Source organism: Cheilinus undulatus, unplaced genomic scaffold (assembly GCF_018320785.1).
Source record: "Cheilinus undulatus unplaced genomic scaffold, ASM1832078v1 Contig2, whole genome shotgun sequence".
In the NCBI taxonomy this organism is placed as follows: Eukaryota; Metazoa; Chordata; class Actinopteri; order Labriformes; family Labridae; genus Cheilinus; species Cheilinus undulatus.
The window spans coordinates 203,666-226,146 of NW_024571687.1; the positions used below are offsets into that span (position 1 = coordinate 203,666).

General features: G+C 42.7%; 1 protein-coding gene across 1 annotated transcript in view; it reads left to right on the plus strand.

Moving 5' to 3' along the window:
• The window catches only part of acox3 (acyl-CoA oxidase 3, pristanoyl), a 42,190-nt gene extending 20,192 nt beyond the window's left edge, over positions 1-21,998 (plus strand). The window contains exons 6-15 of the mRNA XM_041782466.1: positions 12,093-12,182; positions 12,983-13,126; positions 15,471-15,559; positions 18,298-18,394; positions 18,753-18,935; positions 19,025-19,147; positions 19,297-19,417; positions 21,424-21,546; positions 21,635-21,748; positions 21,844-21,998. Of these exons, the coding sequence (XP_041638400.1) occupies positions 12,093-12,182; positions 12,983-13,126; positions 15,471-15,559; positions 18,298-18,394; positions 18,753-18,935; positions 19,025-19,147; positions 19,297-19,417; positions 21,424-21,546; positions 21,635-21,748; positions 21,844-21,983 (1,224 nt within the window). The 3' untranslated portion in view covers positions 21,984-21,998. The remainder of the gene's footprint in view (positions 1-12,092; positions 12,183-12,982; positions 13,127-15,470; positions 15,560-18,297; positions 18,395-18,752; positions 18,936-19,024; positions 19,148-19,296; positions 19,418-21,423; positions 21,547-21,634; positions 21,749-21,843) is intronic.
• Positions 21,999-22,481: the final 483 nt, after the last annotated feature.

The window sequence follows — 22,481 nt, forward strand, 5'->3', positions numbered from 1 at the left end:
TAAACCTCAGACTGATGGACCAGATCAGACCGTTAATACCAGACCTTTAGGTTCTAGGGAGTAACCAAACCTCAGACTGATGGACCAGATCAGACCGTTAATACCAGACCTTTAGGTTCTAGAGAGTCACTAAACCTCAGACTGATGGACCAGATCAGACCGTTAATACCAGACCTTTAGGTTCTAGAGAGTCACTAAACCTCAGACTGATGGACCAGATCAGAGTGTTAATACCAGACCTTTAGGTTCTAGAGAGTCACTAAACCTCAGACTGATGGACCAGATCAGACCGTTAATACCAGACCTTTAGGTTCTAGAGAGTCACTAAACCTCAGACTGATGGACCAGATCAGAGCGATAAACCAGACCTTTAGGTTCTAGAGAGTCACTAAACCTCAGACTGATGGACCAGATCAGAGTGTTAATACCAGACCTTTAGGTTCTAGAGAGTAACCAAACCTCAGACTGATGGACCAGATCAGACCGTTAATACCAGACCTTTAGGTTCTAGAGAGTCACTAAACCTCAGACTGATGGACCAGATCAGACCGTTAATACCAGACCTTTAGGTTCTAGAGAGTCACTAAACCTCAGACTGATGGACCAGATCATACCGTTAATACCAGACCTTTAGGTTCTAGAGAGTCACTAAACCTCAGACTGATGGACCAGATCAGAGCGATAAACCAGACCTTTAGGTTCTAGAGAGTCACTAAACCTCAGACTGATGGACCAGATCAGAGCGATAAACCAGACCTTTAGGTTCTAGAGAGTCACTAAACCTCAGACTGATGGACCAGATCAGAGTGTTAATACCAGACCTTTAGGTTCTAGAGAGTCACTAAACCTCAGACTGATGGACCAGATCAGAGTGTTAATACCAGACCTTTAGGTTCTAGAGAGTAACCAAACCTCAGACTGATGGACCAGATCAGACCGTTAATACCAGACCTTTAGGTTCTAGAGAGTCACTAAACCTCAGACTGATGGACCAGATCAGAGCTATAAACCAGACCTTTAGGTTCTAGAGAGTAACTAAACCTCAGACTGATGGACCAGATCAGAGCGATAAACCAGACCTTTAGGTTCTAGAGAGTCACTAAACCTCAGACTGATGGACCAGATCAGAGCGATAAACCAGACCTTTAGGTTCTAGAGAGTCACTAAACCTCAGACTGATGGACCAGATCAGACCATTAATACCAGACCTTTAGGTTCTAGAGAGTCACTAAACCTCAGACTGATGGACCAGATCAGAGCGATAAACCAGACCTTTAGGTTCTAGAGAGTCACTAAACCTCAGACTGATGGACCAGATCAGACCGATAAACCAGACCTTTAGGTTCTAGAGAGTCACTAAACCTCAGACTGATGGACCAGATCAGAGCGATAAACCAGACCTTTAGGTTCTAGAGAGTCACTAAACCTCAGACTGATGGACCAGATCAGACCGTTAATACCAGACCTTGAGGTTCTAGAGAGTCACTAAACCTCAGACTGATGGACCAGATCAGAGTGTTAATACCAGACCTTTAGGTTCTAGAGAGTCACTAAACCTCAGACTGATGGACCAGATCAGAGCGATAAACCAGACCTTTAGGTTCTAGAGAGTCACTAAACCTCAGACTGATGGACCAGATCAGAGTGTTAATACCAGACCTTTAGGTTCTAGAGAGTCACTAAACCTCAGACTGATGGACCAGATCAGAGTGTTAATACCAGACCTTTAGGTTCTAGAGAGTCACTAAACCTCAGACTGATGGACCAGATCAGAGTGTTAATACCAGACCTTTAGGTTCTAGAGAGTCACTAAACCTCAGACTGATGGACCAGATCAGAGTGTTAATACCAGACCTTTAGGTTCTAGAGAGTCACTAAACCTCAGACTGATGGACCAGATCAGACCGTTAATACCAGACCTTTAGGTTCTAGAGAGTCACTAAACCTCAGACTGATGGACCAGATCAGAGCGATAAACCAGACCTTTAGGTTCTAGAGAGTAACTAAACCTCAGACTGATGGACCAGATCAGAGTGTTAATACCAGACCTTTAGGTTCTAGAGAGTCACTAAACCTCAGACTGATGGACCAGATCAGAGTGTTAATACCAGACCTTTAGGTTCTAGAGAGTCACTAAACCTCAGACTGATGGACCAGATCAGACCGTTAATACCAGACCTTTAGGTTCTAGAGAGTCACTAAACCTCAGACTGATGGACCAGATCAGAGCGATAAACCAGACCTTTAGGTTCTAGAGAGTCACTAAACCTCAGACTGATGGACCAGATCAGAGTGTTAATACCAGACCTTTAGGTTCTAGAGAGTAACCAAACCTCAGACTGATGGACCAGATCAGACCGTTAATACCAGACCTTTAGGTTCTAGAGAGTCACTAAACCTCAGACTGATGGACCAGATCAGACCGTTAATACCAGACCTTTAGGTTCTAGAGAGTCACTAAACCTCAGACTGATGGACCAGATCAGACCGTTAATACCAGACCTTTAGGTTCTAGAGAGTCACTAAACCTCAGACTGATGGACCAGATCAGAGTGTTAATACCAGACCTTTAGGTTCTAGAGAGTCACTAAACCTCAGACTGATGGACCAGATCAGAGTGTTAATACCAGACCTTTAGGTTCTAGAGAGTCACTAAACCTCAGACTGATGGACCAGATCAGAGTGTTAATACCAGACCTTTAGGTTCTAGAGAGTCACTAAACCTCAGACTGATGGACCAGATCAGAGTGTTAATACCAGACCTTTAGGTTCTAGAGAGTCACTAAACCTCAGACTGATGGACCAGATCAGACCGTTAATACCAGACCTTTAGGTTCTAGAGAGTCACTAAACCTCAGACTGATGGACCAGATCAGAGCTATAAACCAGACCTTTAGGTTCTAGAGAGTAACTAAACCTCAGACTGATGGACCAGATCAGAGCGATAAACCAGACCTTTAGGTTCTAGAGAGTCACTAAACCTCAGACTGATGGACCAGATCAGAGCGATAAACCAGACCTTTAGGTTCTAGAGAGTCACTAAACCTCAGACTGATGGACCAGATCAGAGCGATAAACCAGACCTTTAGGTTCTAGAGAGTCACTAAACCTCAGACTGATGGACCAGATCAGAGTGTTAATACCAGACCTTTAGGTTCTAGAGAGTCACTAAACCTCAGACTGATGGACCAGATCAGAGTGTTAATACCAGACCTTTAGGTTCTAGAGAGTAACCAAACCTCAGACTGATGGACCAGATCAGACCGTTAATACCAGACCTTTAGGTTCTAGAGAGTCACTAAACCTCAGACTGATGGACCAGATCAGAGCTATAAACCAGACCTTTAGGTTCTAGAGTAACTAAACCTCAGACTGATGGACCAGATCAGGCGATAAACCAGACCTTTAGGTTCTAGAGAGTCACTAAACCTCAGACTGATGGACCAGATCAGAGCGATAAACCAGACCTTTAGGTTCTAGAGAGTCACTAAACCTCAGACTGATGGACCAGATCAGACCATTAATACCAGACCTTTAGGTTCTAGAGAGTCACTAAACCTCAGACTGATGGACCAGATCAGAGCGATAAACCAGACCTTTAGGTTCTAGAGAGTCACTAAACCTCAGACTGATGGACCAGATCAGACCGATAAACCAGACCTTTAGGTTCTAGAGAGTCACTAAACCTCAGACTGATGGACCAGATCAGAGCGATAAACCAGACCTTTAGGTTCTAGAGAGTCACTAAACCTCAGACTGATGGACCAGATCAGACCGTTAATACCAGACCTTGAGGTTCTAGAGAGTCACTAAACCTCAGACTGATGGACCAGATCAGAGTGTTAATACCAGACCTTTAGGTTCTAGAGAGTCACTAAACCTCAGACTGATGGACCAGATCAGAGTGTTAATACCAGACCTTTAGGTTCTAGAGAGTCACTAAACCTCAGACTGATGGACCAGATCAGAGTGTTAATACCAGACCTTTAGGTTCTAGAGAGTCACTAAACCTCAGACTGATGGACCAGATCAGAGTTAATACCAGACCTTTAGGTTCTAGAGAGTCACTAAACCTCAGACTGATGGACCAGATCAGAGTGTTAATACCAGACCTTTAGGTTCTAGAGAGTCACTAAACCTCAGACTGATGGACCAGATCAGAGTGTTAATACCAGACCTTTAGGTTCTAGAGAGTCACTAAACCTCAGACTGATGGACCAGATCAGACCGTTAATACCAGACCTTTAGGTTCTAGAGAGTCACTAAACCTCAGACTGATGGACCAGATCAGAGTGTTAATACCAGACCTTTAGGTTCTAGAGAGTCACTAAACCTCAGACTGATGGACCAGATCAGACCGTTAATACCTTTAGGTTCTAGAGAGTCACTAAACCTCAGACTGATGGACCAGATCAGAGTTAATACCAGACCTTTAGGTTCTAGAGAGTCACTAAACCTCAGACTGATGGACCAGATCAGACCGTTAATACCAGACCTTTAGGTTCTAGAGAGTCACTAAACCTCAGACTGATGGACCAGATCAGAGTGTTAATACCAGACCTTTAGGTTCTAGAGAGTCACTAAACCTCAGACTGATGGACCAGATCAGACCATTAATACCAGACCTTTAGGTTCTAGAGAGTCACTAAACCTCAGACTGATGGACCAGATCAGACCGTTAATACCAGACCTTTAGGTTCTAGAGAGTCACTAAACCTCAGACTGATGGACCAGATCAGACCGTTAATACCAGACCTTTAGGTTCTAGAGAGTCACTAAACCTCAGACTGATGGACCAGATCAGAGAGTTAATACCAGACCATTAGGTTCTAGAGAGTCACTAAACCTCAGACTGATGGACCAGATCAGAGTGTTAATACCAGACCTTTAGGTTCTAGAGAGTCACTAAACCTCAGACTGATGGACCAGATCAGAGTGTTAATACCAGACCTTTAGGTTCTAGAGAGTCACTAAACCTCAGACTGATGGACCAGATCAGAGTGTTAATACCAGACCTTTAGGTTCTAGAGAGTCACTAAACCTCAGACTGTTGGACCAGATCAGAGTGTTAATACCAGACCTTTATGTTATAGATAGTAAATAAACCCCAGACTGATGGACCAGATCAGAGTTAATACCAGACCTTTAGGTTCTAGAGAGTCACTAAACCTCAGACTGATGGACCAGATCAGACCAGTTAATACCAGACCTTTAGTTTCTAGAGAGAAAATAAACGTAACACTGATGGACCTGTTCAGAGCTATAAACCAGACCTTTAGGTTCTAGAGAGTCACTAAACCTCAGACTGATGGACCAGATCAGAGCGATAAACCAGACCTTTAGGTTCTAGATAGTCACTAAACCTCAGACTGATGGACCAGATCAGATAAACCAGACCGTTACGTTCTAGAGAGTCACTACACCTCAGACTGATGGACCAGATCAGAGTGTTAATACCAGACCTTTAGGTTCTAGAGAGTCACTAAACCTCAGACTGATGGACCAGATCAGAGTGTTAATACCAGACCTTTAGGTTCTAGAGAGTAACCAAACCTCAGACTGATGGACCAGATCAGACCGTTAATACCAGACCTTTAGGTTCTAGAGAGTCACTAAACCTCAGACTGATGGACCAGATCAGAGCTTAATACCAGACCTTTAGGTTCTAGAGAGTCACTAAACCTCAGACTGATGGACCAGATCAGAGTGTTAATACCAGACCTTTAGGTTCTAGAGAGTCACTAAACCTCAGACTGATGGACCAGATCAGAGCGATAATACCAGACCTTTAGGTTCTAGAGAGTCACTAAACCTCAGACTGATGGACCAGATCAGACCATTAATACCAGACCTTTAGGTTCTAGAGAGTCACTAAACCTCAGACTGATGGACCAGATCAGAGCGATAAACCAGACCTTTAGGTTCTAGAGAGTCACTAAACCTCAGACTGATGGACCAGATCAGACCGATAAACCAGACCTTTAGGTTCTAGAGAGTCACTAAACCTCAGACTGATGGACCAGATCAGAGTGTTAATACCAGACCTTTAGGTTCTAGAGAGTCACTAAACCTCAGACTGATGGACCAGATCAGACCGTTAATACCAGACCTTTAGGTTCTAGAGAGTCACTAAACCTCAGACTGATGGACCAGATCAGAGTGTTAATACCAGACCTTTAGGTTCTAGAGAGTCACTAAACCTCAGACTGATGGACCAGATCAGAGTGTTAATACCAGACCTTTAGGTTCTAGAGAGTCACTAAACCTCAGACTGATGGACCAGATCAGAGTGTAAACCAGACCTTTAGGTTCTAGAGAGTCACTAAACCTCAGACTGATGGACCAGATCAGAGTGTTAAACCAGACCTTTAGGTTCTAGATAGTCACTAAACCTCAGACTGATGGACCAGATCAGACCGTTAATACCAGACCTTTAGGTTCTAGAGAGTCACTAAACCTCAGACTGATGGACCAGATCAGAGTGTTAATACCAGACCTTTAGGTTCTAGAGAGTCACTAAACCTCAGACTGATGGACCAGATCAGAGTGTTAATACCAGACCTTTAGGTTCTAGAGAGTCACTAAACCTCAGACTGATGGACCAGATCAGAGTGTTAATACCAGACCTTTAGGTTCTAGAGAGTCACTAAACCTCAGACTGATGGACCAGATCAGAGTGTTAATACCAGACCTTGAGGTTCTAGAGAGTCACTAAACCTCAGACTGATGGACCAGATCAGAGTGTTAATACCAGACCTTTAGGTTCTAGAGAGTCACTAAACCTCAGACTGATGGACCAGATCAGAGCGATAAACCAGACCTTTAGGTTCTAGAGAGTCACTAAACCTCAGACTGATGGACCAGATCAGATAAACCAGACCTTTAGGTTCTAGAGAGTAACTAAACCTCAGACTGATGGACCAGATCAGAGTGTTAATACCAGACCTTTAGGTTCTAGAGAGTCACTAAACCTCAGACTGATGGACCAGATCAGAGTGTTAATACCAGACCTTTAGGTTCTAGAGAGTCACTAAACCTCAGACTGATGGACCAGATCAGAGTGTTAATACCAGACCTTTAGGTTCTAGAGAGTCACTAAACCTCAGACTGATGGACCAGATCAGAGTGTTAATACCAGACCTTTAGGTTCTAGAGAGTCACTAAACCTCAGACTGATGGACCAGATCAGAGCGATAATACCAGACCTTTAGGTTCTAGAGAGTCACTAAACCTCAGACTGATGGACCAGATCATACCGGTAATACCAGACCTTTAGGTTCTAGAGAGTCACTAAACCTCAGACTGATGGACCAGATCAGACCGTTAATACCAGACCTTTAGGTTCTAGAGAGTCACTAAACCTCAGACTGATGGACCAGATCAGACCGTTAATACCAGACCTTTAGGTTCTAGAGAGTCACTAAACCTCAGACTGATGGACCAGATCAGACCATTAATACCAGACCTTTAGGTTCTAGGGAGTAACCAAACCTCAGACTGATGGACCAGATCAGAGTGTTAATACCAGACCTTTATGTTCTAGAGAGTCACTAAACCTCAGACTGATGGACCAGATCAGAGTGTTAATACCAGACCTTTAGGTTCTAGAGAGTCACTAAACCTCAGACTGATGGACCAGATCAGAGTGTTAATACCAGACCTTTAGGTTCTAGAGAGTCACTAAACCTCAGACTGATGGACCAGATCAGACCGTTAATACCAGACCTTTAGGTTCTAGAGAGTAACCAAACCTCAGACTGATGGACCAGATCAGAGCTATAAACCAGACCTTTAGGTTCTAGAGAGTCACTAAACCTCAGACTGATGGACCAGATCAGAGCGATAAACCAGACATTTAGGTTCTAGAGAGTCACTAAACCTCAGACTGATGGACCAGATCAGAGTTAATACCAGACCTTGAGGTTCTAGAGAGTCACTAAACCTCAGACTGATGGACCAGATCAGAGTGTTAATACCAGACCTTTAGGTTCTAGAGAGTCACTAAACCTCAGACTGATGGACCAGATCAGAGTGTTAATACCAGACCTTTAGGTTCTAGAGAGTCACTAAACCTCAGACTGATGGACCAGATCAGAGTGTTAATACCAGACCTTTAGGTTCTAGAGAGTCACTAAACCTCAGACTGATGGACCAGATCAGAGTGTTAATACCAGACCTTTAGGTTCTAGAGAGTCACTAAACCTCAGACTGATGGACCAGATCAGAGTGTTAATACCAGACCTTTAGGTTCTAGAGAGTCACTAAACCTCAGACTGATGGACCAGATCAGACCGTTAATACCAGACCTTTAGGTTCTAGAGAGTCACTAAACCTCAGACTGATGGACCAGATCAGACCGTTAATACCAGACCTTTAGGTTCTAGAGAGTCACTAAACCTCAGACTGATGGACCAGATCAGACCGTTAATACCAGACCTTTAGGTTCTAGAGAGTCACTAAACCTCAGACTGATGGACCAGATCAGAGTGTTAATACCAGACCTTTAGGTTCTAGAGAGTCACTAAACCTCAGACTGATGGACCAGATCAGACCGTTAATACCAGACCTTTAGGTTCTAGAGAGTCACTAAACCTCAGACTGATGGACCAGATCAGACCATTAATACCAGACCTTTAGGTTCTAGGGAGTCACTAAACCTCAGACTGATGGACCAGATCAGAGTGTTAATACCAGACCTTTAGGTTCTAGAGAGTAACCAAACCTCAGACTGATGGACCAGATCAGACCGTTAATACCAGACCTTTAGGTTCTAGAGAGTCACTAAACCTCAGACTGATGGACCAGATCAGACCGTTAATACCAGACCTTTAGGTTCTAGAGAGTCACTAAACCTCAGACTGATGGACCAGATCATACCGTTAATACCAGACCTTTAGGTTCTAGAGAGTCACTAAACCTCAGACTGATGGACCAGATCAGAGCGATAAACCAGACCTTTAGGTTCTAGAGAGTCACTAAACCTCAGACTGATGGACCAGATCAGACCGATAAACCAGACCTTTAGGTTCTAGAGAGTCACTAAACCTCAGACTGATGGACCAGATCAGAGTGTTAATACCAGACCTTTAGGTTCTAGAGAGTCACTAAACCTCAGACTGATGGACCAGATCAGAGTGTTAATACCAGACCTTTAGGTTCTAGAGAGTCACTAAACCTCAGACTGATGGACCAGATCAGACCATTAATACCAGACCTTTAGGTTCTAGAGAGTCACTAAACCTCAGACTGATGGACCAGATCAGAGTGTTAATACCAGACCTTTAGGTTCTAGAGAGTCACTAAACCTCAGACTGATGGACCTGATCAGACTGTTAATACCAGACCTTTAGGTTCTAGAGAGTCACTAAACCTCAGAATGATGGACCAGATCAGAGCTATAATACCAGACCTTTAGGTTCTAGGGAGTAACCAAACCTCAGACTGATGGACCAGATCAGAGCGATAAACCAGACCTTTAGGTTCTAGAGAGTCACTAAACCTCAGACTGATGGACCAGATCAGAGCGTTAATACCAGACCTTTAGGTTCTAGAGAGTCACTAAACCTCAGACTGATGGACCAGATCAGACCGTTAATACCAGACCTTTAGGTTCTAGAGAGTCACTAAACCTCAGACTGATGGACCAGATCAGAGCGATAAACCAGACCTTTAGGTTCTAGAGAGTCACTAAACCTCAGACTGATGGACCAGATCAGAGCGATAAACCAGACCTTTAGGTTCTAGAGAGTCACTAAACCTCAGACTGATGGACCAGATCAGAGCGATAAACCAGACCTTTAGGTTCTAGAGAGTCACTAAACCTCAGACTGATGGACCAGATCAGAGTGTTAATACCAGACCTTTAGGTTCTAGAGAGTCACTAAACCTCAGACTGATGGACCAGATCAGAGTGTTAATACCAGACCTTTAGGTTCTAGAGAGTCACTAAACCTCAGACTGATGGACCAGATCAGAGTGTTAATACCAGACCTTTAGGTTCTAGAGAGTCACTAAACCTCAGACTGATGGACCAGATCAGAGTGTTAATACCAGACCTTTAGGTTCTAGAGAGTCACTAAACCTCAGACTGATGGACCAGATCAGAGTGTTAATACCAGACCTTTAGGTTCTAGAGAGTCACTAAACCTCAGACTGATGGACCAGATCAGACCGTTAATACCAGACCTTTAGGTTCTAGAGAGTCACTAAACCTCAGACTGATGGACCAGATCCGAGCGATAACACCAGACCTTTAGGTTCTAGAGAGTCACTAAACCTCAGACTGATGGACCAGATCAGACCATTAATACCAGACCTTTAGGTTCTAGAGAGTCACTAAACCTCAGACTGATGGACCAGATCAGAGTGTTAATACCAGACCTTTAGGTTCTAGAGAGTCACTAAACCTCAGACTGATGGACCAGATCAGACCGTTAATACCAGACCTTTAGGTTCTAGAGAGTCACTAAACCTCAGACTGATGGACCAGATCAGAGCGATAAACCAGACCTTTAGGTTCTAGAGAGTCACTAAACCTCAGACTGATGGACCAGATCAGAGTGTTAATACCAGACCTTTAGGTTCTAGAGAGTAACCAAACCTCAGACTGATGGACCAGATCAGAGTGTTAATACCAGACCTTTAGGTTCTAGAGAGTCACTAAACCTCAGACTGATGGACCAGATCAGAGTGTTAATACCAGACCTTTAGGTTCTAGAGAGTCACTAAACCTCAGACTGATGGACCAGATCAGACCGTTAATACCAGACCTTTAGGTTCTAGAGAGTCACTAAACCTCAGACTGATGGACCAGATCAGAGTGTTAATACCAGACCTTTAGGTTCTAGAGAGTCACTAAACCTCAGACTGATGGACCAGATCAGAGCGATAAACCAGACCTTTAGGTTCTAGAGAGTCACTAAACCTCAGACTGATGGACCAGATCAGAGTGTTAATACCAGACCTTTAGGTTCTAGAGAGTCACTAAACCTCAGACTGATGGACCAGATCAGAGTGTTAATACCAGACCTTTAGGTTCTAGAGAGTCACTAAACCTCAGACTGATGGACCAGATCAGAGTGTTAATACCAGACCTTTAGGTTCTAGAGAGTCACTAAACCTCAGACTGATGGACCAGATCAGAGTGTTAATACCAGACCTTTAGGTTCTAGAGAGTCACTAAACCTCAGACTGATGGACCAGATCAGAGTGTTAATACCAGACCTTTAGGTTCTAGAGAGTCACTAAACCTCAGACTGATGGACCAGATCAGAGCGATAAACCAGACCTTTAGGTTCTAGAGAGTCACTAAACCTCAGACTGATGGACCAGATCAGAGCGATAAACCAGACCTTTAGGTTCTAGAGAGTCACTAAACCTCAGACTGATGGACCAGATCAGAGTGTTAATACCAGACCTTTAGGTTCTAGAGAGTCACTAAACCTCAGACTGATGGACCAGATCAGACCGATAAACCAGACCTTTAGGTTCTAGAGAGTCACTAAACCTCAGACTGATGGACCAGATCAGAGTGTTAATACCAGACCTTTAGGTTCTAGAGAGTCACTAAACCTCAGACTGATGGACCAGATCAGACCGTTAATACCAGACCTTTAGGTTCTAGAGAGTCACTAAACCTCAGACTGATGGACCAGATCAGAGCTATAAACCAGACCTTTAGGTTCTAGAGAGTCACTAAACCTCAGACTGATGGACCAGATCAGAGTGTTAATACCAGACCTTTAGGTTCTAGAGAGTCACTAAACCTCAGACTGATGGACCAGATCAGAGCGATAAACCAGACCTTTAGGTTCTAGAGAGTCACTAAACCTCAGACTGATGGACCAGATCAGAGCATCAAAAGCGGCGTGGCTGGCTGTTGTAACCCCCTTACACAGCACAACACACGATGCCCAGTCCGACTGAAAGTCAGTCTGACTTCAGAGTGAGTCGTGCGACTCTTCATTCGTGGCTGAATCGCAGGAACATCTCACAGTGTTCACCTGGCTTTAAAGTGAAAGAGACTGTCCTGATTATTCTAGTCCTCTCCTCAGAGTTCGGTTTAATCCAGTTTGGTTTGTTCTTCTTTACAGATCTTTGGATGTTTCGCTCTCACTGAGCTCAGTCACGGCAGTAACACCAGAGCCATGAGGACTACGGCCACCTACGACCCAGAAACCCAGGTCAGGACAGAGTCTGTCGGGTTCCTATGTTTCTGCCACATAGTCCACCCAGAGCTAAAGTTAGCATGTAAGGCAGGGGTGTCCAAACTTCCCCCACTGAGAGTTATAATGATGATGCGGCCACTTTTATAGACCTCACCATTATCATATTAAAGTCTGAGAATCCGGTCTAATTTGGGTAAAGCTGTGCTTAGTGATTGAATATGCTCAAGTGGCTAATTCACGGCTAACAACACAAATAGCTAGTCATTTTAATGAGTTTTTAGAAGGTCTATCAGATTTCAGTTCAGCCCTGGTTACCATCAGATCTGCCACAGTCAGAGTTAGAATGACACTCCATGTATCAGAGAATTTCCTGTTGTTTCAGAAAAAAACCTTTAATAAATAGTCCTGTCAAAATGTTTGTTTACAGAATGAGCACAGTGGCTCTGCCTAGAGCTGAAGCTAATCCACACACTGATCCAAAAACATTCATATTGTCTTCATGTTTTTTGGTGCTTTCTTCTTCACAGACGAGTAAAGTTCTGTGTTACCGTCCCGGACGAGCCCCCATGGTAACACAAACCTGTACTCATCATTCAGTAAGACAGCAGGTCTTATAGACTCCAGTCAAGCATGAGCTTCATGTTCTAGTGTGAGCCATTGTCCACTTACGTTATAGAAAAATGAAAAAGGACGCATTTGGCCTCCGGGCCTTAGTTTGGACACCCCTGATCGAAGGCCAGTCAGCATGAGGTAAAGATGGCTGGTATATCAGCGTGTTAACTCACCTCCGGACTCTTTGAACCCCAACTTCTCAGGAGTTCATCATCAACTCTCCAGACTTCGAGGCAGCCAAGTTCTGGGTGGGGAACCTGGGGAAGACTGCGACACACGCCGTGGTGTTTGCTCAGCTCTACACACCTGACCAGGTGTGCCATGGCCTGCACTCCTTCATCGTCCCGGTGAGACTCCGACCTCTGACCTGTGATCATGTGACCACTGAGAGTGGCGATAGCATAGAGAGAGAGAACTCTAAAGACTGTTGAGAGTAGAGTTCTTTATCTGTAGTTTTAAGATGGTCGTCGGTTATTTTAGCCTGCTGGCTCACATTTTACTCCTCTAAACACAGAAGAGTTTCTCCTCTGATCAGATGAGGACATCACATTTTACTCCTCTATAATATTGAAGAGTTTCTCCTCTGATCAGATGAGGACATCACATTTTCCTCCTCTATAATATTGAAGAGTTTCTCCTCTGATCAGATGAGGACATCACATTTTACTCCTCTAAACACAGAAGAGTTTCTCCTCTGATCAGATGAGGACATCACATTTTCCTCCTCTAAACACAGAAGAGTTTCTCCTTTGATCAGATGAGGACATCACATTTTACTCCTCTATAATATTGAAGAGTTTCTCCTCTGATCAGATGAGGACATCACATTTTACTCCTCTATAATGTTGAAGAGTTTCTCCTCTGATCAGATGAGGACATCACATTTTACTCCTCTATAATATTGAAGAGTTTCTCCTCTGATCAGATGAGGACATCACATTTTACTCCTCTATAATATTGAAGAGTTTCTCCTCTGATCAGATGAGGACATCACATTTTACTCCTCTATAATGTTGAAGAGTTTCTCCTCTGATCAGATGAGGACATCACATTTTACTCCTCTAAACACAGAAGAGTTTCTCCTCTGATCAGATGAGGACATCACATTTTACTCCTCTAAACACAGAAGAGTTTCTCCTTTGATCAGATGAGGACATCACATTTTACTCCTCTAAACACAGAAGAGTTTCTCCTCTGATCAGATGAGGACATCACATTTTACTCCTCTATAATATTGAAGAGTTTCTCCTCTGATCAGATGAGGACATCACATTTTACTCCTCTATAATGTTGAAGAGTTTCTCCTCTGATCAGATGAGGACATCACATTTTACTCCTCTATAATATTGAAGAGTTTCTCCTCTGATCAGATGAGGACATCACATTTTCCTCCTCTAAACACAGAAGAGTTTCTCCTCTGATCAGATGAGGACATCACATTTTACTCCTCTATAATGTTGAAGAGTTTCTCCTCTGATCAGATGAGGACATCACATTTTCCTCCTCTATAATATTGAAGAGTTTCTCCTCTGATCAGATGAGGACATCACATTTTACTCCTCTATAATGTTGAAGAGTTTCTCCTCTGATCAGATGAGGACATCACATTTTACTCCTCTAAACACAGAAGAGTTTCTCCTCTGATCAGATGAGGACATCACATTTTCCTCCTCTAAACACAGAAGAGTTTCTCCTCTGATCAGATGAGGACATCACATTTTCCTCCTCTAAACACAGAAGAGTTTCTCCTCTGATCAGATGAGGACATCACATTTTACTCCTCTATAATGTTGAAGAGTTTCTCCTCTGATCAGATGAGGACATCACATTTTACTCCTCTATAATATTGAAGAGTTTCTCCTCTGATCAGATGAGGACATCACATTTTACTCCTCTATAACATTGAAGGGTTTTTACTCTTAGATTTCTAGAATGTCTTTGATGTTTAAGTCATTTGTTTGAAATTCTCATATCTTTTAAAATTTTCTATTTTTTAGAAACATATTTCCATATTTTTTAGCTTTTCTCTGGGTTTTTTTGGGGTGGTATAATTTGCTTTAAAATAATCAGACATGGGGTTTTTCTGTAATTTTTGGGGAATTTGACATCTTTAGTCATGTTTTATAAAAATTTTGGAATTTCATTTGAATTTCTGTGAATTTTCAGGGTGTTTGTTGGAATTTCTTGGGAATTATTTTGTGTATATTTTTATTACATTAGAAATCTTAGGGAAAATTTGCCTTGAATTTTTTGGAAATTTGTATGAGAATATTCAGATACTCTGGAATGTTTTTAGGCGCTTTCCATTTAAAGGTTTTATGATAAAAAAAATCACAGAAATATTTGGGGAAGATGTAAAAGAAATTGGGACACTTCTTTTGGGACCCTTGAGAAATCTGAAAGAATGTTCACAGACATTTTGAGGTAGATTATCTTAATGGGATTAGATTAGCAGTGTTTCATGTCTAGGACTGGTATAGTTGGTGCAGTGGTTTCAGACCGCTGTTAATATGGTGAGATTATTATCAGGATTGTTTATGTTGGTATTTTTACAGACGGAGGAGCGGTGAATTCTTTAGTCTCACTGAATCCTGCTCCGTTCTTCCCCCTCTAACCGTAACCTCAGTATTGTTGAACTTCTCTGGCTGTTGTCTTTATCAAACTGAATTTCCTCTCACCATTGTTTTCCAGGTCAGAGACCCTCAGACTCTGCTGGCTCTGCCTGGTGTTCTGGTGGGAGACATGGGGAAGAAACTGGGTCAGAACGGCCTGGATAACGGGTACAGGACCTGACCCTCCGCTTTATCATGGTTTTACAGCTGTATCTGAGTCTAAGATGAATCCAGCAGACACACGGTTAAATAACTCTCAGATCTTTACTCTCAGAGAGACCTGGTTTTACTGATGGATCAATGAGGCCACTAGGTGGAGCTACTGTCATGTTTCTAGTTAAAGGAACATTTAAGACACTAAAGCACAGCAGAGAGGATTTCTGTATGAATCTGATGATAAATTAGAACTAAAGGCTGTCCATGACCTGTAATAACCCCGAGTCATTTCACATTAGAAGGTTGATTTAGAGACTCACCCAGCATTAGCTTAACTAGTCCTCTTTATCACAAGTCTTCACTTTAACTAGTCCTCTTTATCACAAGTCTTCACTTTAACTAGTCCTCTTTATCACAAGGCTTCACTTTAACTAGTCCTCTTTATCACAAGTCTTCACTTTAACTAGTCCTCTTTATCACAAGGCTTCACTTTAACTAGTCCTCTTTATCACAAGTCTTCACTTTAACTAGTCCTCTTTATCACAAGTCTTCACTTTAACTAGTCCTCTTTATCACAAGTCTTCACTTTAATTAGTCCTCTTTATCACAAGTCATCACTTTAACTAGACCTCTTTTTCACAAGTCATCACTGTAACTAGTCCTCTTTTTCACAAGTCATCACTTTAACTAGACCTCTTTTTCACAAGTCATCACTTTAACTAGACCTCTTTTTCACAAGTCATCACTGTAACTAGTCCTCTTTTTCACAAGTCATCACTTTAACTAGACCTCTTTTTCACAAGTCATCACTGTAACTAGTCCTCTTTTTCACAAGTCATCAATTTAACTAGTACTCTTTTTCTCAAGTCCTCACTTCAACTTGTCTATGACACATCTTTAACTCATCTTTAACTTGTCTCTAACTAGTCTTTAACTAGTCTTTCTCACATCTTTAACTTTTCTTTCCCACATCTTTAACTGGTCCTTTAGTCGTGTTTGACTTGTCCTTAACTCATTTTTGACTCGTCTTTAATTAGTCTTTAACTCATCTTTGATTCGTCTTTAAGTCATCTTTGACTTGTGATTTACTCGTCTTTAATTGGTATTTGACTCGCCTTTAACTCGTCTGTAACTCATCTTTGACTTGTGATTTACTTGTCTTTAATTGGTCTTTGACTCGTCTTTAACTCGTCTGTAACTCATCTTTAACTCATCTTTGACTCGTCTTTAACTCATCTTTAACATGTCTTTAACTTGTCTTTAACTGGTCTTTAATTTGTTGTTAACTTGTCTTTAACTAGTCTTTAATTTGTCGTTAACTTGTCTTTGACTCGTCGTTAACTCATCTTTGACTCATCTTTAACTTGTCTTTAACTTGTCTTTCACTCATGTTTAACTTGTCTTTAACTTGTCTTTGACTTGTTATTAACTTATCTTTGACTCATCTTTGACTTGTCTTTAACTCATCTTTGACTCATCTTTGACTCATCTTCAACTTGTTTTTGACTCGTCAATATCTCATCTTGAACATGTCTGTAATATCTCTTTAACTTGTCTTGAACTCGTTTTTGACTCGTGTTTAAGTTGTCTTTAACATGTCTTTAACTTGTATTAAATTAGTCTTTGACTCGTCTTTAACTTGTCTTTAACTAGTCTTTTATTTGTCTTTTACTCATCCTTAAGTAATCTTTCACTGGTCTTTAACTCATCTTTAACTCGTCTTTTACTAGTCTTTTACTCATGTTTGACTTGTCCGTAACTTGTTTTGGACTTGTTTTGAAGTAGTCTTTAACTCATCTTTGACTTGTCTTTAAGTCGTCTTTGACTCGTCTTTAACTCATCTTCAACTTGTCTTTAACTTGTCTTTGACTCATCTTTGACTCATCTTTGACTTGTCTTTAACTTGTCTTTGACTCGTCAATAACTCATCTTTAACATCTTTGACTTGTCTTTAACTCATCTTTGACTCATCTTTAACTTGTCTTTAACTTGTCTTTGACTCATCAGTAACTCATCTATAACATGTCTTTAACATCTCTTTAACTTGTCTTGAACTCGTCTTTAATTCGTCTTTAACTTGTGTTTTACTCATTTTGAACTCGGAATTGACTTGTCTGTAACTCGTCTTTAACTTGTCATTGACTTGTCTTGAACTCGTCTTTAATTCATCTTTGATTTGTGTTTTACTCATCTTGAACTCGTCATTGACTCGTCTTTAACTCATCTTCAACTTGTCTTTAACTTGTCTTTGACTCGTTGTTAACTCATCTTTGACTCATCTTTGACTTGTCTTTAACTTGTCTTTGACTCGTTGTTAACTCATCTTTGACTCATCTTCAACTTGTCTTTAACTTGTCTTTGACTCGTTGTTAACTCATCTTTGACTCATCTTTGACTTGTCTTTAACTTGTCTTTGACTCGTTGTTAACTCATCTTTGACTCATCTTTGACTTGTCTTTAACTTGTCTTGACTCGTCAATAACTCATCTTTAACTTGTCTTGAACTCATCTTTGAGTCATCTTTGACTCGCCTTCAACTCGTGTTTTACTCATCTTGAACTCGTCTTTGACTCGTCTTTGACTCGTCTTTAACTTGTCTTTGACTTGTCTTGAACTCGTCTTTAATCTGTCTTTAACTCGTGTTTTACTTGTCTTGAACACGTCATTGACTCGTCTTGAACTAGTGTTTAACTTGTGTTTGACTCGTCTTTAACTAGACCTCTTTGATGCGTCTTCTTCATGTCTTCCAGGTTCGCCATGTTTCATGGCGTGAGGATTCCTCGAGAGAATCTGCTGAATAAAACTGGAGACGTGACGCCTGATGGGCGCTACGTTACTCCATATAAGGTCAGTGACATCATCATATTAGTATTGAAAATAAGAATGGTTCTCATACTGTGAACTATAACAATGTAAAAACATGCTGTCATTGTTGTTAATGTCATCATGACTTCCTGTCCAACCGCTGAACTAACAAACTAACAGTAGTGTGTTAGTGTTGATCCAGGCTTTTAGTTTGTGGAAACACTCCATGTTGACTCTGTGGCGTTCTTCTTTATTACTGACCAATCAGGATTCACTCTACTGTCCTGCACCTACCAGGCCCTTCTGAACCACAACAGACTGTCTGGCTTAAACCCCCTGCTACTGTCCCAGGTTTTACAGGACTGTTAGAGAACTACCCTCTCCTCTCTCTGTCCTCCAGGACCCTAAAAAGCGTTTCGGGGCCTCTTTGGGGGCCCTGTCCGGGGGCCGGGTGTCCATCACCAGGATGGCTCTGACCAACCTGAAGCTGGCTCTGACCGTGGCGATCCGCTTCTCAGCCACCAGGAGGCAGTTTGGGCCCAAAGACACTGAGGAGATCCCCGTCCTGGAGTACCAGATGCAGGTCTCTGAGGTTTCATGCCTCTGGTAGCGTTAACTACAGAGATAGAGAATCTAAGGTTAAGGTCAATGATTTCAATCTTTGTCTTACAGCAGTGGCGTCTGATCCCCTACCTGGCTGCAGCCTACGCCCTGGAACATTTCACTAAAACCATCTTCATGAACTTTGTGGAGTTTCAGATGGGACAGGTGATGAGGGACAGGAGTGACAGACAGGTGAGGATGATAGCAGAGGTTTTATTCAGGTATCCTGCTCTCTACAGGAGCGTCCCTGCGACCGCTACCGATAACGGTCTGATCTGGATCAGCAGATCTGAACATTTCTGTTAATATGTTTGTGCACGTCTGCATGTCTGTGTTTGCAGGCGGAGATGGGCAGAGAGATCCACGCCATCGGCTGCAGCGGGAAACCTCTGGGCTCGTGGATGGCTCAGCGGGGGATCCAGGAGTGCAGGGAGGCGTGTGGTGGACACGGATACCTGGCTAGTCAGTCTCTATCTCTCTCCTAGACTCCATGTTTAGATTAACATCCATGCTGAGTCATCAGATACCAGACTGGGTTCACTCTAGGACCCATGTCCACATGCTTGGTACTAGGGGTGGGAAAACATCGATACAACATAGTAGCGTGATGTTTTGTCTCGTCCACCAAGTTTCGATTTGTTCAAGTTAATTGCAAATATGAACTGAAGTCTATGATAATGGAAAAATAAAAGCAATTGTTTGGACAACTGATTGTGAGTTTGGCAGAGGTGTGGAAGTAGGCTGTAGTGGTGCTATGTGTAGAGGCAAGGATGGAATGTTTTACAGGTTTCACGGTGCTCTATTTGAAGGCAAGGATGGAATGTTTTGTATGTTTCATGGTGCTATATTTAAAGGCAAGGATGGAATGTTTTACAGGTTTCATGGTGCTCTCTTTAAAAGCAAGGATGAAATGTTTTATAGGTTTCATGGTGCTCTATTTAAAGGCAAGGATGGAATGTTTATAGGTTTCATGGTGCCAAATTTAAAGGCAAGGACAGAATGATTTGTATGTTTCGTGGTGCTAAATTTAAAGGCAAGGATGGAAAGTTTTACAGGTTTCATGGTGCTCTATTTGAAGGCAAGGATGGAATGTTTTATAGGTTTCATGGTGCTCTCTTTAAAGGCAAGGACAGAATGTTTTACAGGTTTCATGGTGCTCTCTTTAAAGGCAAGGATGGAATGTTTTAGAGGTGTCATGGTGCTCTATTTAAAGGCAATGATGGAAAGTTTTGTGGTTTCATGGTGCTTAATTCAAAAGCAAGGATGGAATGTTTTACAGGTTTCATGGTGCTCTCCTTAAAGGCGAGGATGGAATGTTTTAGAGGTGTCATGGTGCTCTATTTAATGGCAATGATGGAATGTTCTGTGGTTTCATGGTGCTTAATTCAAAAGCAAGGATGGAATGTTTAATAGGTTTTTATGGTGCTAAATTTAAAGGCAAGGATGGAATGTTTTGTGATTGGTTTGATGCTGGGTGTGCCTTGAACATGTAGCTGGATGCTAGGTGTGCCTTGAACATGTAGCTGGATGCTAGGTTTACCTTGAACATGTAGCTGGTTGCTAGGTGTTCCTTGAACATGTAGCTGGATGCTAGGTGTTCCTTGAACATGTAGCTGGATGCTAGGTGTTCCTTGAACATGTAGCTGGATGCTAGGTGTTCCTTGAACATGTAGCTGGATGGTAGGTGTTCCTTGAACATGTAGCTGGATGCTAGGTGTTCCTTGAACATGTAGCTGGATGCTAGGTGTTCCTTGAACATGTAGCTGGATGCTAGGTGTTCCTTGAACATGTAGCTGGATGCTAGGTGTTCCTTGAACATGTAGCTGGATGGTAGGTGTTCCTTGAACATGTAGCTGGATGCTAGGTGTTCCTTGAACATGTAGCTGGATGCTAGGTGTTCCTTGAACATGTAGCTGGATGCTAGGTGTTCCTTGAACATGTAGCTGGATGCTAGGTGTTCCTTGAACATGTAGCTGGATGCTAGGTGTTCCTTGAACATGTAGCTGGATGCTAGGTGTACCTTGAACATGTAGCTGGATGCTAGGTTTTCCTTGAACATGTAGCTGGATGCTAGGTTTACCTTGAACATGTAGCTGGATGCTAGGTTTACCTTGAACATGTAGCTGGATGCTAGGTGTTCCTTGAACATGTAGCTAGATGCTAGTTGTCCTTGAACATATAGCTGGATGCTAAGCGTTCCTTGAACATGTAGCTGGATGCTAGCTGTTCCTCGAATGTGTAGCTCTATGCCAGCTGGATGCTAACTGGATGCTAGCTTTGCCTTGAACGTGTAGCTCGATGCTAGCTGGATGCTAGCTGGATGCTAGCAGTGCCTTGAATGTGTAGCTCTATGCTAGCTGGATGCTAGCTGGATGCTAGCTGGATGCTCTCGGCTCTCTGATCACTCAGCACTGGTCTTAATGTGAGGTATTCACAGGGTCAGAGAGCTGATGTCTCTCTCTCTCTAGTGAACCGTCTGGGCGATCTAAGGAACGATAATGATCCAAACTGCACATATGAAGGAGACAACAACGTGCTGCTGCAACAGACCAGCAACTACCTGCTGAGCTGGCTACACGCCAAACAACACGGTCAGTCAGAACACGAGAAAGAGAGGAAGTTAACGTCTGTCATCAGAGCATATTTGTGCTAATTAACATTTCTGTGTTTTCTATTCAGACGGAGTAAAGATTGAGTCTCCTCTTCACACTGTCGACTTCCTGGATGATTACCACAGAATCCTTCAAAATAAATTCACAGCAGCCACTCTGGATGAGTGTATGGAGCCTTCAGGTAACCAATGAGAGTAGGAACACAGAAATAGATGACGGTTTACTTCTGCCCTTTCCTATTCTCTCTGGCTCTGTCTCTTTCATGTCTGGTCTCAGTCAGCGTGTCGGCGTATCGGTGGTTGGTGTGTTTCCTGTTGGTGGAGAGTCAGAAGAGACTGCAGCAGCAGAGAGACGCCGGACTGGATGACTTTGAGGCTCGGAACAACAGCCAGGTGAGATACACAACAGCCAGGTGAGATACACAACAGCCAGGTGAGATACACAACAGCCAGGTGAGATACACAACAGCCAGGTGAGATACACAACAGCCAGGGAGATACACAACAGCCAGGTGAGATACACAACAGCCAGGTGAGATACACAACAGCCAGGTGAGATACACAACAGCCAGGTGAGATACACAACAGCCAGGTGAGATACACAACAGCCAGGTGAGATACACAACAGCCAGGGAGATACACAACAGCCAGGTGAGATACACAACAGCCAGGGAGATACACAACAGCCAGGTGAGATACACAACAGCCAGGTGAGATACACAACAGCCAGGTGAGATACACAACAGCCAGGTGAGATACACAACAGCCAGGTAAGATACACAACAGCCAGGTGAGATACACAACAGCCAGGGAGATACACAACAGCCAGGTGAGATACACAACAGCCAGGGAGATACACAACAGCCAGGTGAGATACACAACAGCCAGGGAGATACACAACAGCCAGGTGAGATA